The sequence below is a fragment of the Sciurus carolinensis genome, chromosome X (genome assembly GCF_902686445.1).
Source record: "Sciurus carolinensis chromosome X, mSciCar1.2, whole genome shotgun sequence".
In the NCBI taxonomy this organism is placed as follows: domain Eukaryota; kingdom Metazoa; phylum Chordata; class Mammalia; order Rodentia; family Sciuridae; genus Sciurus; species Sciurus carolinensis.
Window position 1 is genome coordinate 109,127,679 of NC_062232.1, and position 13,724 is coordinate 109,141,402.

A 13,724-nucleotide genomic window follows, 5' to 3' on the forward strand; every position below is an offset into this window, starting at 1 on the left:
GGTAAAGAAAGTAAAAGCAGAGAGTGGAAACTCCTTGGGATTGAGAGAGAGAGGAGCTAAGAAGGTGGTATTCTGAAGGAAGGGGTCAGAAGGGAGTAAAGTTTTTCTTTTTAGGTTGGGGAGACCTGAAGATGTTCAAAGTTGAAGAGAAGGATCTGGGGATCTGGGAGGTCTGAAAAATGTGGGCGTGGCTAGGTGGGGAGAGGGAAAGGGAGGGCAGGTGGTCACCATGGGGGGTGAGAACATGGACAGTGATTGATGGTTTTGAGGTCTTGAACAAGACAAGAAAGAACAGATTAGATATTCACACAGAGGGACATGTCATTTTGCCAGGTAAGTGAGAAGGAAATAAGAACAGGGAAGTTATTGATAAAGGTGAGAAGGGAGGGAACTTAAGGGCATCCTTGGCTTTGAGCTTCTTTATGGATTGGAGAGATTGTTGAGGGTGGAGGTTGGGAGGGAAGAACAGCCTCTGTGAAGAACAGAAATAAATGCTGAGCACACTAGAAAGGGATGAAAAATGGCAAGTAGCACGGAGAATTCAGATAAGGATAGATATGTCTTCCTGGGGCTGGGGAGATAGCTCAGTCGGTAGAGTGCTTGCCTTGTAAGCACAAGGCCCTGGGTTCGATCCCCAGCACCCAAAAAAAAAAAAAAAGATATGTCTTCCTTTCTCACCTGGTGCCTTCCACCAGGCTAGGCACAGCAGAGTTTGATAAAGTTGAGCAACCTTGGGTAAGAAGAACGGGACCGTAGGTGCAATGCACTCTAGGCCCATTAGAGGGCAGCCTTTGGTAGGCCGCCAGATACAAGACAGTCTTCAGCCTCGCAAGGATTTAGGACAGAGCATCAGAGTTAGGCTGATGTGCCCTGAGAAATAATCCAGCTGGATCACCTCTTGGCAAAGATAGGGAGATGGCAGCCAGACAGGGTAGGGGACAGGACTTGGTCAGGTGACATTGTGACCAAACTAGGATCAAAACCTAGAGTTCCTGATTCTTCTTCCATTCCTACTACCATACCTGGTTGCCTCCTCTTTCTTCACTTTGTGGAAGGTGGAGATGGGGAGAGTAGTGATGAGTATACCAGGACACCATCCAGTGGGGACATCTAAGTGCATGGAAAATGTGCCCTCTTAGCCCCAGTGCATCACAAGATATGGAGTGCAAGGGACCTGAGTGTCAGAATCCTATCCTATTTCCAACTTCCTTCTACCAAAAGAACTCATTTCCAGTTTATCCTGAATCTTCAGGTTGAGGCTGAGAAGACAGTTATGGATGAGCCCATCAACTGGGCTACAGCCATGAGTCTGAAGATGCCAGGGTTTGGACTCCACCCTGCAGTTCCAGCTGGCAGCGACCCCTCTTGCTATGTGGTTGTTCCAGCAATTTTCTCACTATGACACTGAGGGTGAAAGGTAGTGGCCCAAACCCACATGATGGTCAGTGTACACCTCATGCAGTCAGTCCCTGCTGCTGGCTGACTGAGAGCTCAGCTGATTGACCCAGCAGCTGCTTGACTGGCTTGGTGGTTGCATGAGCCCCATGTGGGCAACCAGCTCCCCAAGTGACTGTCCAGTGATGACTGGCTGTGTGAGTGAGCAGCTGGTGCACGTGCTGACTGGCAAGCAGACCAAGTGCCCGGAACTTAGTAGGTGCTTGATGGATACTTGCCGCCTGCCTGACTAGCTGTCCAGCTGACTGGCTCACCAGCTGGCTGCCTGCCTGTCCATCTGCCTTGGCTGATTGTGCTTTATTCTCTCGGGTCATACCTGGTGGATATCATCCATCCCGTTGCTTGCAAACTCAAAGATCAGGTCACTGGGCTGCAGGGTAATAGCCATACTGTTTTCTCCCAGAGCAGAGCCGACAGCGGGATTTCCCCGGCTCTCTGGAGCTGTATCACTCACTTTCTTGATAAAGAGATGCTGTTCAGGTACCTTGAGGCCTAGAGTCTCCACTGAGCCACGGCAGGACACGAAGAGAGTTGGAGTGAGTGGTGGCTTATACCAGGCTCAAGGCTGCATGCTGGGCTGGGTCAACTGCAGGAGCGACCTAGGGAGAAGGGAGAGATGGGGGCTGTGAGTAAGTCACCTGCCTTGAGCTCTGTGGCTGGGACCCTGTTATGCCAGCGCAGGCCACCGGTAGAGGGACAGTTGAGAGAGAGGGGGAGGCAGGAAAGGGGAAGAGGAAAGGAGGCAGGTAAAGAAAGAAGGAAAAAGAGAAAGCCAACTGAATTGTTTCCTGCAGGAAACGACTGAGCCTCAGTGCCTGTCAGTGTCACCAGCATCTGTCCCTCTGTACAACTAGGGCAGAAGTGTGAAGGATCCCTGTAACTCCCTTGGTTTGGGAAAGAATGGTGAGGGGTGTGAGGGCACATGGGGATGTGCAGGGTGTTCCTGAGGCTCAGTTTACCTTGGAAGTGCAGGCCACTTAGCTCTGAGGGGCATTCTACAGAGGAAGAAATGTCTCACTGTGAGGGGTTCTGTGGTGTCAAGGCTAGCGGTGGCCTAACCCTGCTCTCGGGGAGAAGACTCTCACACCTAGCTGCGCCTCCAGAGCCTGGAGACACAGGGACAGGTGGGCCACATGCCTTGCGTGCTTGTCAGCACCCGTGCCCCTCCCCCGCCAGCCAGAGAGGGTGGCCTCTGTGCTATGTGTGGGTTTGTGTTCTTGGTTCAGCTTTGCTTTCAGTTTCAAGACTGAACTGTCACCCTGGGAACTTGTGAGGAGAGCCCTGGCTGGGGGGAGGGGCCAGCAGAATCTTCCCCAGCCCCCAGGGCCGGCTCAGGCCCCTTTTCCAGGAAATCTTCTCTGTCTGCTGCAGCCCACACACATCTCTCCTCACCCGAATGTCCCCGTGCTCACATGGCATCTAGGCCACTTCCCCTGCCTCCACTCCTCACTGTCAGCGCCCTTGCAGCTCCTCCACGCTGGGTCACACCCATGGCCACCTTCCAAAGCCCTCTCCCCACCCCCCACAAACTCCCTCCTGCCAGGTCGCTCTGCTGCTCCTCTGTCCCTGAACACTGGGGCGTCTGTACATCCAGGTGGCATGTCTTTGTGTCTCATATGGAGTGGGTGACGTTTTACTGTGTGAGTGTGTCCGAACAGCCTGATTATAGTACCTGGAGAATTGTGTCTGTGCACTATCGTCAGAGTGACACTCTTAACCCCACCTCCTTGACACTCCCTGGGCAGTGCCAGGGTGGCAAAACCTTGTCCTGGCTTGGAAAGAAATGAGGAACTTCAGAGGGGCAAGGGGGAGGAAAGGGAGGGGGACCACGGTGACCTCCCTGATGACCGCTCTCCCTTGCAGGAGACACCCAGGCCTCTCCCACTTCCTTTCTGTTAGCCCACAGGGCTGGCCCCGCCCTCTCCCCGCCCCCACACCTTTCCACCACCCCAATAAAAAGCCCAAGAAGTCACTCAGCTCATTACAACCTGTCAGGTCTCTGTTTCCCTTTGGATGGACGAGAGACAGCCCTGAGAGGTCCACCCCCAGAGGGACCCAGAGAGGCACCTAAAAACCAGGGTCTTGTCCTGGTTCCACCCTCCCACCCTGCCCCACCCCCACCTGGCCCTGCATGTGACCAGGTCTCCTGTGGCCTACAAGGCCTCACAGGGCCATTTATGCTTGGAAGGTCTGTCTCCCCTTAGCCTAAGCGCCCCAAGGCCTGCATTCCGCAGCTCCCCACCCTCCCACAGGCCTGTCTGTCTGCCCCCAGGAAACATTCTCATACTAATCAAATGAAAGGTGATCACTTTCACCTAATCCCACTTTGTCTAAACACGAAACTCCTCCGTCTGCCCCTCCCCAAAGGTCATTCTGCTGTGGCCCTACCTTCCAGGTTGGCTTGTCTCTGACTTCTCTTTGCAGACCAGAATTTCATTTTTGCAAGTTCATTGCCTTGTGCCGTCTGCCCGGGGAACTTATGCATGCACCTTCCTTACCTCCCCCATCGGACACTGGCTGCCTTGCAGGCAGGGGTGACTGCAGGGGTGACTGCATTTGCCAGTCATGGAGGAAAGCTCAGCATCCTGCCCTGTGCCTGGCAAGGAGCAGACACTCAATTTGTGTTTGTGGAATGAACGCAGGAGTGAGGGAACAAAAGAAAGAAAAAAATGATGAGCCAATGGGACTGGGCAGTTGGCATCTGTGAGGTGTGCTTTCTGTGTAACTGCGTACACTGAGCACCAGTGGGTACCATGTACTTTTGTCTTACAAGAGAATGGGACAAATGTACAAACACTGAGGTGACATCAGTATATTTTGTTTGCATTGTTAGTTACATGGCTACACTACTGTTTGCACCACAGGTATACACACGTGCAGGGTGTGTGCGTGTGTCCCAAGTACGGGACTTGTTCGTGAGAGTGTCAGTATGTCAAAGAGCTGCCCTGGTCTGGGCGGTAAAGCCACAAGCTCTGTTCTTCCTCCTCTGGGGGGCCAGTGGCCTCAACTACCTTTGTGAGAATGACAAGCCCACGCTATGTCTGGCTCAAACAAGTTGTGGTCTTGTGAAGATGGGGGAGGGCTGGGTTCTGCTGGCTAAGGGGTCACCGTTACTCTGCGCTTCCCAGGAGAACAGCCTCAGAATAGGTATGGGACCCATGGATCCCTGGGGCAAGCCCCCAACAGTGGTCCACTCTGCTGGGTGGCAGAGGCAGCCAGAGCATGGCACCGGATTGGCTGGAACTCTTGGCCATCGATGCAAAGAGTAGAGATTCGAAGTAAAAGAGATTTCAGTGACATTCTTTGTGTGCCCTCATGTTTAAGTATCTAAATTTGGGACTTCACTGGTGCAGGTTCTAGTGGCCCAGGATTGTGAGGTCTTGGGAGATGGATCTTTGTGGTCTCCTTCTGCCCTGGGGCCTGAAGCTAAGTCCAAGGGATGTAGGGGAAAGAAGCAGCTGTCCTACTCTCTTGGCCATAAGTAAGAAACCCGCCCCCTCCATGGAACCTTCCAGTCCAGAATGTTTCCCCCTCCCCCTTCAGATGTTTGAGGATTTGAAAGTGAGAGGTGGAGAGAGGCACATTTGCATGTTCACTCACTCTCCCCCAGTCCCTCAAAATAACCTCCCTCTCCCAGGAACCTGAAACCAAAAAAGCCACCACCACAGAAGGCCCGCCCTGCTGGAGGCTGGGAGAGGCCCACACCAGGGGCACCTCTCTCCAGGGTCCTTCCAGGAGCCCTCTGCCTGGGATACAGCTTCTGTGACCTACAGTGCTAGACATTGCTTTGCTGACAAGTTGGGGGTTGGGAAGCGTACAGACAGGGAACTGAAGTACCAGGGAACCCTTAGTAACTGGTGGTGAATCCCCGCCACCATGCCCCACCATGCCCCACCATTGCACAGCTCCCAGCTGGCTCCAGTCAAAGTCCACTCCCATGGTCTGTCTTATTCGGACTGAAAGTGAAGTCTTTGTGAGACTCTCTGACCCCTGGAAGCTGCTGAGTGTATAGGGCAGGAAAGAGCAAACGGGCATAGCACCTCTATGTCCCCAGCTAGCAAATGCACCTCTAGCTCTCTGTGGTTCTGACTGCATTTCAAAACCAAAACAAAATAGAAGTGGTGAGAGCTGCTTCTGCATCACCACAACTGGGCCTCCTGCAGAGGTACAGACCCTTCCTGGGGCTGTCACTGGAACATATCAAGCAGTGTCCAGCGCCTACCCATCTGGGCCTCCCCTACAGGAAACAGCCCCGATGTGAAAGCCACGTCCACAGTCTCCATGGAGTGAGTTTAAATCTACACCCGTTGAGCTGAGCCAATGGCTCTCACAGAACTGCTGCAACACCCGTGGCATTTTCTCACATGCCAGAAAACATGGGGGCCAGATGGTCAGCAGGGCCACACAACACAATTCTCCTTCTCCAGTTCCTTGTCCCCTCTGAGCCAACTCTCACTCCTGAAATACCTCGTCCTCCATGAAACCTTTCTGGAATTCTCTGGAAAGGAAGTGACAATTTCCTTCATGCCATTTCCCACTCCCTCAACACCCCTCCCCCACAACCACAAACAAAATGGAAACTACCCCAGGAACAGCTGTACCCTCTCCTTAAAAACAGCCCCTCCTCCAGCTAATAGTCATCAAGCAGTGAATGTGCCTGCTGCACCATGTGACCAGTGGCATGTATTTAAGAGCCACAGGACCAGAGTCAGAGATCCAGTCTGTAGTCCTGCACAGAGCAGAATTAAGCCATCCACAGGACTCAAACCCACAACGCTGGCCCAGTTAGGACTGGGCTCCAACCAACCAGCTAATCCCTTTCTTGAGCAAGTGCCCAGTTAAGGGGCTGTGGCCACGGCTATTTTGTCAGTCCCTTCTCCTCAATTCCTTTCTTTTCACCACCCACTGCATTTGAGATGAAATCAGGAAAAGGGAGGGAAAAAATAAAAGGTTTTGCAAGCACTGTTGGTTGGGGTTTCTCTGCGCTTATTTACAAGAAACCCGGTTTCCTACTTTGCCCTTCTGCCACTGCCTGATTCCAACGTAGGTTTGTCATAACTCCAATGATGAGGTGGGTCCTCACCATCTGGTGGGCCCAGAGCTCATCCCCACCTGCCTCCTTCACCCTTCCGAAGCTCTCCTCTTGGTCCTGCCTTCCAAGGCCCCAACCTGCCCAGGAGACTAGGGCTGCAGGAAATGGCAGGCCCCAGGCAAAAGATGTTCTTTGCTCATTCTCCAGGAGACCCATGGCCACCCAGGGTGCAGCAGCACCATCCAGGCAGGGGCAGGGAACAGGAGGCAAGATTTCTCCTGGCTGCATCCCTATAAGCTGTGCGACCCTGGAAAAGTGGCCATTTTTCTGGACCATGGCTTCTATCATCCTCCAAGGGAGTGAGGACTGAGGGTAATCAGGGTTCAGCAAGTGCTTGCCAGAGAGTCTGAGGTGAATGGAGAGGATGGTGGGAAAGAACTTTGAAAATTGAAAAGCACTCATCCGGAGGATGAGGTTTCAGGTGACCTCCCAGAAACAAGGTGTGTGGGGGGTGACACTCCCTGCTGTCCCCCTTAGCTCCAGAAAGACAGGGTGGAGTTGAAGGGTTCCAGTTGTTGGTTGAGAAGGGACTGACTCCTTGTGTGGGTTGGGGGCCCTGCAGGATGCAGTGCTCTGTCCCCTGCCCCCTCCCCCACTCCATGTCACTCCCGCCCAGCCCTTTGGGTTGTGGTTATGTAGCAAGAAGAGCACTACAGAAGCCCCAGTAGGAGAGGAAAGGGAGGGGGAGGGTTACTGACAAAGGGAACCAATTTCCTCAGTTGCCCTGAGAAAGCCAAATAAGCACCCCCTGGAGGTGCCTGCCAGCCACCATATCCTCATCTTCTGTGCTTCAGGGATGAGGAAGAGGCAGAGGAACACTGAGGGTGCAGTTACTAACTCCCAGTATGGTGGGTTGCCAGCTACAGCCTAGGAGGGGCCCGTGGAAGACCTGCAGACCCTAAGAACACAGGCTTTCCAGCCAGAAGAGCCAGCTCTGCCTTGGGACAAAGGCAGGTCATTTTCTCCTCTGCAAAAACAGGGATATCCTGCCTTACTCAAGGGGCTGTGGCAAAGGGCTAATGTGTTGATGCAGACAAAACTCCCTGTTCTGTCCTGAACATGTTTTTCAATTTCCTGGTCTGATTTGTGACTTTGGGGCCTTGGTTGCTCTGCTCATTTAGTATTCAGCAGGTCTTTCCTTAGACAAAGAGGAAAAAAAGGAGATGGAGATAGTTGGATAAAACCAAGGCTGAGGAACCAAGGGCTATAAAATGCCTGGTGCAGCAAGGCACCTGCAGCTACTTGGGAGGCTGAAGCAGGAAGACTGATTGAGCCCAGAGGTTCAAAACCAGCCTGGGCAACACAGAAAGAAACAGTTTAAAAAAAAGATAAATGAAATACAATGCATGGTAGAGAAAGTTTGAATATGAGAGAAGATTGGTTGGGGTGTTGGATAAATGGATAGGATCTAGATCCATCCAACAGTAGAATTGGGACCTAATATGGAGAACAACTGGGAATTATTGCTGATTCTTGAGCAAGGGAGGGGCAATTCTTTTTATTTTTTTCATACCAGGGATTGGACCCAGGGATGCTTAACCACTGAGCCACATCCCCAGCCCTTTCTATTTTTATTACTATTTTAAAAAATTTTCTAGTTGTAGATGGACACCTTTATTTTTTTTATGTGGTGCTGAGGATCAAACCCAGTGCCTCACATGTGCTAGGCAAGTGTCTACCACTGAGTCACAACCCCAGCCCTTATATTTTATTTTGAGACAGTGTCTCACTAAGTTGCCTAAGGCCTTGCTAAGTTGTTGAGGCTGACTTTGAACTTGTGATCCTCCTGCTTCAGCCTCCTGAGCCACTGGGATTATAGGCGTGTGCCCCCGTGCCAGGCCAAAATCAATTCTTCAGAAAAAGCAATTCAATCTGGGTATGAGAGTGGGTCCATGAGTATAGGAGACAGAGAGAGACCAGATGGGGCAGCTGGAACCCAGGAGGTGAATCCCAGAGCCACTCCAAAGGAAAAATGTAGTAGACTACAGGGTAATATAGTAGCTACAGACTCCCAAGATGCTTAGCTTATTCTTTCTGGAAAAATGTTAAAAAGATGTGGAGTGACTGGAGCAGGACATAGGGCAGGACAAACAGTTCATCTTGAACATGTTGAAGTGGGGATTAGCTGGGATTATCTTGAAAAACCCAGGATTAGTGGGTGGAAAAGAGGACCTAGGCAGCCTCCATCTTGTCTGGGGTTGGGGCTGCAGGGCAGGAGGGGCCTAGACAAGAGTTCAGTGGCCACACAAACCAGCTTGGCCTGGCAAAGTGGGTACAATACAACACAGTGGCATAGAGTTACATGTGCTGAATGGATGGTGGCTTTGAATGGCACACTTCACCCCAGCCCCCAGGAAGTCCTGCTGGGTTCCATTGTTAGGGGAGGGAGGAATAGAAACACTGACCAGAGACTAAATAAATTCATTAGTGGGTTTTTGGTTTTTTTTTAGAAGCTGGGGTAATCTGTGACTAGGCACCAATAGGTAAGTCAGATAACTTTAATATTGAAGGGACAATGTTTGTCAGGACCCCTGCCAGAGTGTGTCCTAGAAACTGAGGCAGAGCACCTTGCTCAGTTCTGGACTGCCCAAAGGGACCATGGTGGGATCACTGTGTGCCTGTCACTGGGTGCCCCTTCCAAATGCACTCTTCCCCTCCTGACCACTTCCCAGGCCAGCCAAAGAAAAGGACAGTACTCCAGGTGTGAGACCAGTGCTCCAGAGTCCCCACACAGAAGGTGGGGGTGGCCAGAAAGGATGAGGTAGGAAGCAGCCTATCAGCGCCTGGCCAGACCGGGGGAAGGGAACTTCAGCCTTGAGAACCCGCCTGGCTGAGTTCTTCCTTCTCTCTCACTACACTAGTGAAGCCTCTCCTCGCACCAGAGTCCCAGGATATCAAAGTTAAAAGGGGCCTGAAGGAGCACCACATCCACCCCTCTTTTTATCCAACTTCCATACTGAGTCCCCTAGGGAGGGGAAGTGACTTGTTCAAGGTCACACAGTTTGTCACCATGACTCCCATGGCTTCCTGCCCTCCTCATTGTCTCTCAGCATCCTCAACAAAGCCAACCCTTTCCTCTGGCAAGAAGGGACAGAGGAGGGGTTGTGGGGGCTGGTGCTGTGGCTCAGTGGTAGAGGGCTTGCCTAGCACTCTGAGGCACTGGGTTTGATCCTCAGCACCACATAAAAATAAATAAATAAAATAAAGGTATCGTGTCCATCTACAACTAAAAAAATATTTTAAAAAAAGAAGGGACAGTGGCCAAAGATTTCAGGGCTGGCAAATAACAATGAGGTCACACATGTGCAGAACACATTTAACTTTCACAGTGACTTCCCCCGCTCCATGCCTTAGTTCATACTGTCCCTTAGGCCTGGTATGCCCCTCCCCAGTGTCTGTGGGTCCAATTTCCACCCATCCAAGATTTGAAGCAAATGTCACCTTTGCAAAGCCTTACCTACTTCCTCCCCACCTGGTCTACTCTTTCCTCCTCCTCCTGACTCCTTGACTTAGACCCAAGCAGGGGTTGACAAATTGCGGCCCATGTGCCAGATCTGACCCACTGTCTGTTTTTATATAGTCCATGGGCTAAGAATGGCTTTTGTTTTTTCATGTTTTAAATGATTAGGAGGAAATCAAAATAAGCATATTTCATGGAACATAAAAATGATATGGAATTCAAATTTCAGTACCTATCAATAAAGTTTTATTGGCACACAGGTATACACATTTGCTTATGTATTGTCTATGGCTGCTTTTGCCTTATCTGTAGTTGTGACAGGCTACTTGCATGAGCCACAAAGTTTAAAATAATTACTGTCTTGTGTTTTACAGAAAACTTTGCTGTGGGGGTGTGGTAGCACATGTCTGTAGTCCTCAGGAGGCTGAGGCAGGAGAATCACAAGTTCAAGGCCAGCCTCAACAACTTAGTAATACCCTGTCTCGAAATAAAGATTAAATAAATAAATACAAGGGCCAAGGATGTGGCTTAGTGGTAAAGCACCCCTGGGTTCAATCCCTGGTACAAAAGAAAAAAAACAACTTTGCTGATCTCTTGACTGAAGGCCTTGCTCCCCTTCAGTGTGAATAAATTCAAGTTTATTTCTGAGAAGAATGTCACAAAGCCCTGGAGACTGAGGTGCCTGGGGGAAGGAGGTGTGGAACACTAAATATGAACTCAGCAGGTTCTCACTGGAAAGAGAGCCCAAGTCCAGGATTAGGAGCCCTGACATCTGGCCCTGGCTCTGCCTACGACGTGAACTGAGCAAGTCACTTCTGCTTTGTGTGCCTTGCTTTCTTCATTTGCACAATGAGGGGGTTGGGCTGCATGATCTGAGGCCCATTCTCACTCTGTGATCTAGAGTCACTCATCTGACCTGTTTTGAGAAGGCCTTGTCCTGATCATTTAGTCTCTACTCCTGGAACAGGAACTTACAGAAGGTTCCTTTGCCCAGCTGCAGTTTTCCACTGCCCTTTTGGGGACCTCCTTTACTCCACACTCACCTGCCCCGCCCTGCCCTTCCCTTCTGATGACCTGTCCCCCTGCTCTCTGAATTCCTCTCCTTATGGCCCCTCTGAAAGAGCCCTCCCCTCCCATCCAGTCCGGTAGACTGAAAGCCTCCATTTGGGGAGAGAAGGGAGGCAGGGAAAGGACTCTCACCTCCTGTCAACCTCCCGGGACCCACAGCAGATAGGCAAGGGGGCAGGAGACAGGGCCTGCTCTCACTGCACCCCTGCTCTGCTAGAGGAAGTAGCCCTTCTCTGCCACTTCCTGTCCCAGTTTCCCCTTCAGGACCTGCTGGCCCTCCCAGCCCCACCCCTGCCCCACACGGTCAGAGAGTGCACAGAGGGGAGGATCCCTCACAGGAAGGCTGAAGAGACAGCTGTCTACGCAAGGGGACACCCCAGCAGTAACTCCACCAGCCTGCATCTGTGAGGCAATAGGATGTATTACCTGGGAGGGAGACAGACAGGGGTCATCTCCACACACACCCTCCTGCCACTATGGCCTTTGGGAATTAGCACAGTGGGCTTGACCTTGAAGAAGTGGATAAAGACCAATGCCTAGTAGAGACTAGTCCAGAGTAGCTTCGGATGGACAGGTTGAAGCAAGAAAGTCTGAGGAAAGCAGGCCAAGAATGAGGGGTTAATTCAGATGGGCAGGTGACACTGAAATCAATGTCATTATTTTGTGGGGGATTTGTCCCTAGCACCTATGGAGAAAGACAACAATGGAGAGCAAAGTACTAGTCACATGTGGGTCAAGGGTTGTGGCCTTTCTGGGTAAAGGAGCAGGGGACTCTCACATTCTGTAGTGGCTGCTGATTTGGCGTGGTGACTTACACTTAAGTACCTCCCAGGTGCCCTTGCAAGGTGGGGCTCTTACTAGTAGGGCTGGGTGCCTGAGAGGGATCCTGAAGACATGTCACCTGCTCAGTGAGACCTTCTGAAGGCCATGGGTCAGAAGAGCAATAGTAGCCTAAGGTCCTGGACCTCTGCCCAGTTGCCAGTCCTCCTGGGGATAGGCCAAAAGTGCATGATGATGGTTCTAGAAGCCTTGATGCCTGAGATGAGAGCCTAGCAATAGATGAGCACAACCACCTTAGTCCCACCTTAGTCCCCCCATGGTGATAGTGTTCCATGAGGTGTAAGCTGCAGAGAGAGAAATGTGCTGGTTCTGGATGGGCCAGCAAAAAATGCATGAGGAAATGATCCTGATACCCGCTTGGCTCTGGAAGGGTTGTCTTCTTGTAAGTTTGGCCAAGGGCCTTGCCCAGCCGACCTCCTGTCAGGAGAGCAAGATCCCTGTTTTTAGTCTCCATGCGCCAAAAGAAGCCAGCGCCCCCCCCACACACAGGATAGGGCCTCATTGTCCCTGAAGGGAGGGCCTACTTCTCCACCCCAGCAAAGTGGAGTGAATACTGTTTCACAGCTGGTATGTGGGATACCAAGGAAGCCTCAGAGACAACATCTGGATGTGCACCTGGGCTCTTGCCAGCCCCTCCCTACATCATCAGTGTAAACCCAGGGCTGGGGTTTGGTTACAAGCCGACTCAAAGTTGCAGGCACGTGTTTGGATAGCACATTGAGCTTGGGCGGAGGGGTGGAAACACTTGAGGTTGGTGTCAGCACAGGGTGAACACTTGCAGGGTTGGCACCAGAGTGAATGCTGGGCCCAGGGCGGTGGGTGTGGCCACTGTGGCCTCAGCCATGGCCTGTCAGAGGAGGGGCAGAGGGCTTTGGGTTCTTGTTTAAACGTGGACAGGATTTTCTCGTGCACCATCTGATAGCCCTTCAAGTTGCTCCCTCTGCTTCTGGGGAAGGGAACCAAACAGGGTGACAGGATGAGGCTCAGGGAAGGTGGCAGGGATTTATAGTTCTGGGGTACAGGCTGTGGGGTTGGCATTATGCCCTATAGACACTATTTCCTTTCATTCTTTCTTTTCTTTTTTTTTTTTTTTCCGTACTGGGGATTGAACCCAGGGTTACTTTACCACTGAGCTACATCCCCAGGTCCCCGCTTTAGAAAACATTTTTCAGACAAGGTCTTGCTAAGTTGCCCAGGCTGGCATCAAACCTGCCATCCTCCTGCCTCAGCCTCCTACGTAGCTGGGATTACAGGGAATTACAGGTGTGCATCACTATACCCTGCTCTCCATTCTTTTTTTGTTTTTTAAAGAAGTGGAGATTGAATCTATGGGTGCTCTAAGCCACATCCCTAGTCCTTTTTACTTTTTACTTTGAGACAGGGTCTTGTGAAATTGCTGAGGCCGACCTTCAACTTGCAATCCCCCTGCTTCAGCCTCCCGCGTTTCTGTGATTACGCATATGCACCAGCACACCCCGCCTTCTCCTTTCATTCTTATAAAGTAGCTAGCAAGTGGCAGAACTGGAGTTTGAACCCAGGTTTATTTCCAACAACTACATACTCTGTGAACTATGTTTTCAGCAAAATCTATTTTGGCAATAATTGTGTTTTAACAGTTCCATTTTAAAAACAGCAGAAGGAACGCTCAGAAGAGATTAGGCAACATGACCAAGGTCACACAGCCTGTCAGGAATGGAGGCAGAACTCAAACCCAGGTTTGGTGACCTTGATCTCAAAGTCCTTGCTTTCCCCTCTGCCCGTGCTGGAGACCATCTGCTGGGATCACTAGCACAAGGCTTGCTCAGGACA

General features: G+C 51.3%; 1 protein-coding gene across 5 annotated transcripts in view; it reads right to left on the minus strand.

Moving 5' to 3' along the window:
• Elf4 (E74 like ETS transcription factor 4) overlaps positions 1 to 13,724 on the minus strand; it is a 40,644-nt gene that overhangs the window by 12,463 nt on the left and 14,457 nt on the right. For 3 of the 5 annotated variants that reach the window (XM_047535555.1, XM_047535552.1, XM_047535553.1), the window contains exon 2: positions 1,772 to 2,054. In XM_047535555.1, the coding sequence (XP_047391511.1) occupies positions 1,772 to 1,843 (72 nt within the window). In that variant the 5' untranslated portion in view covers positions 1,844 to 2,054. The remainder of the gene's footprint in view (positions 1 to 1,771; positions 2,055 to 13,724) is intronic. The other 2 variants (XM_047535556.1, XM_047535557.1) reach the window with 1 other exon arrangement.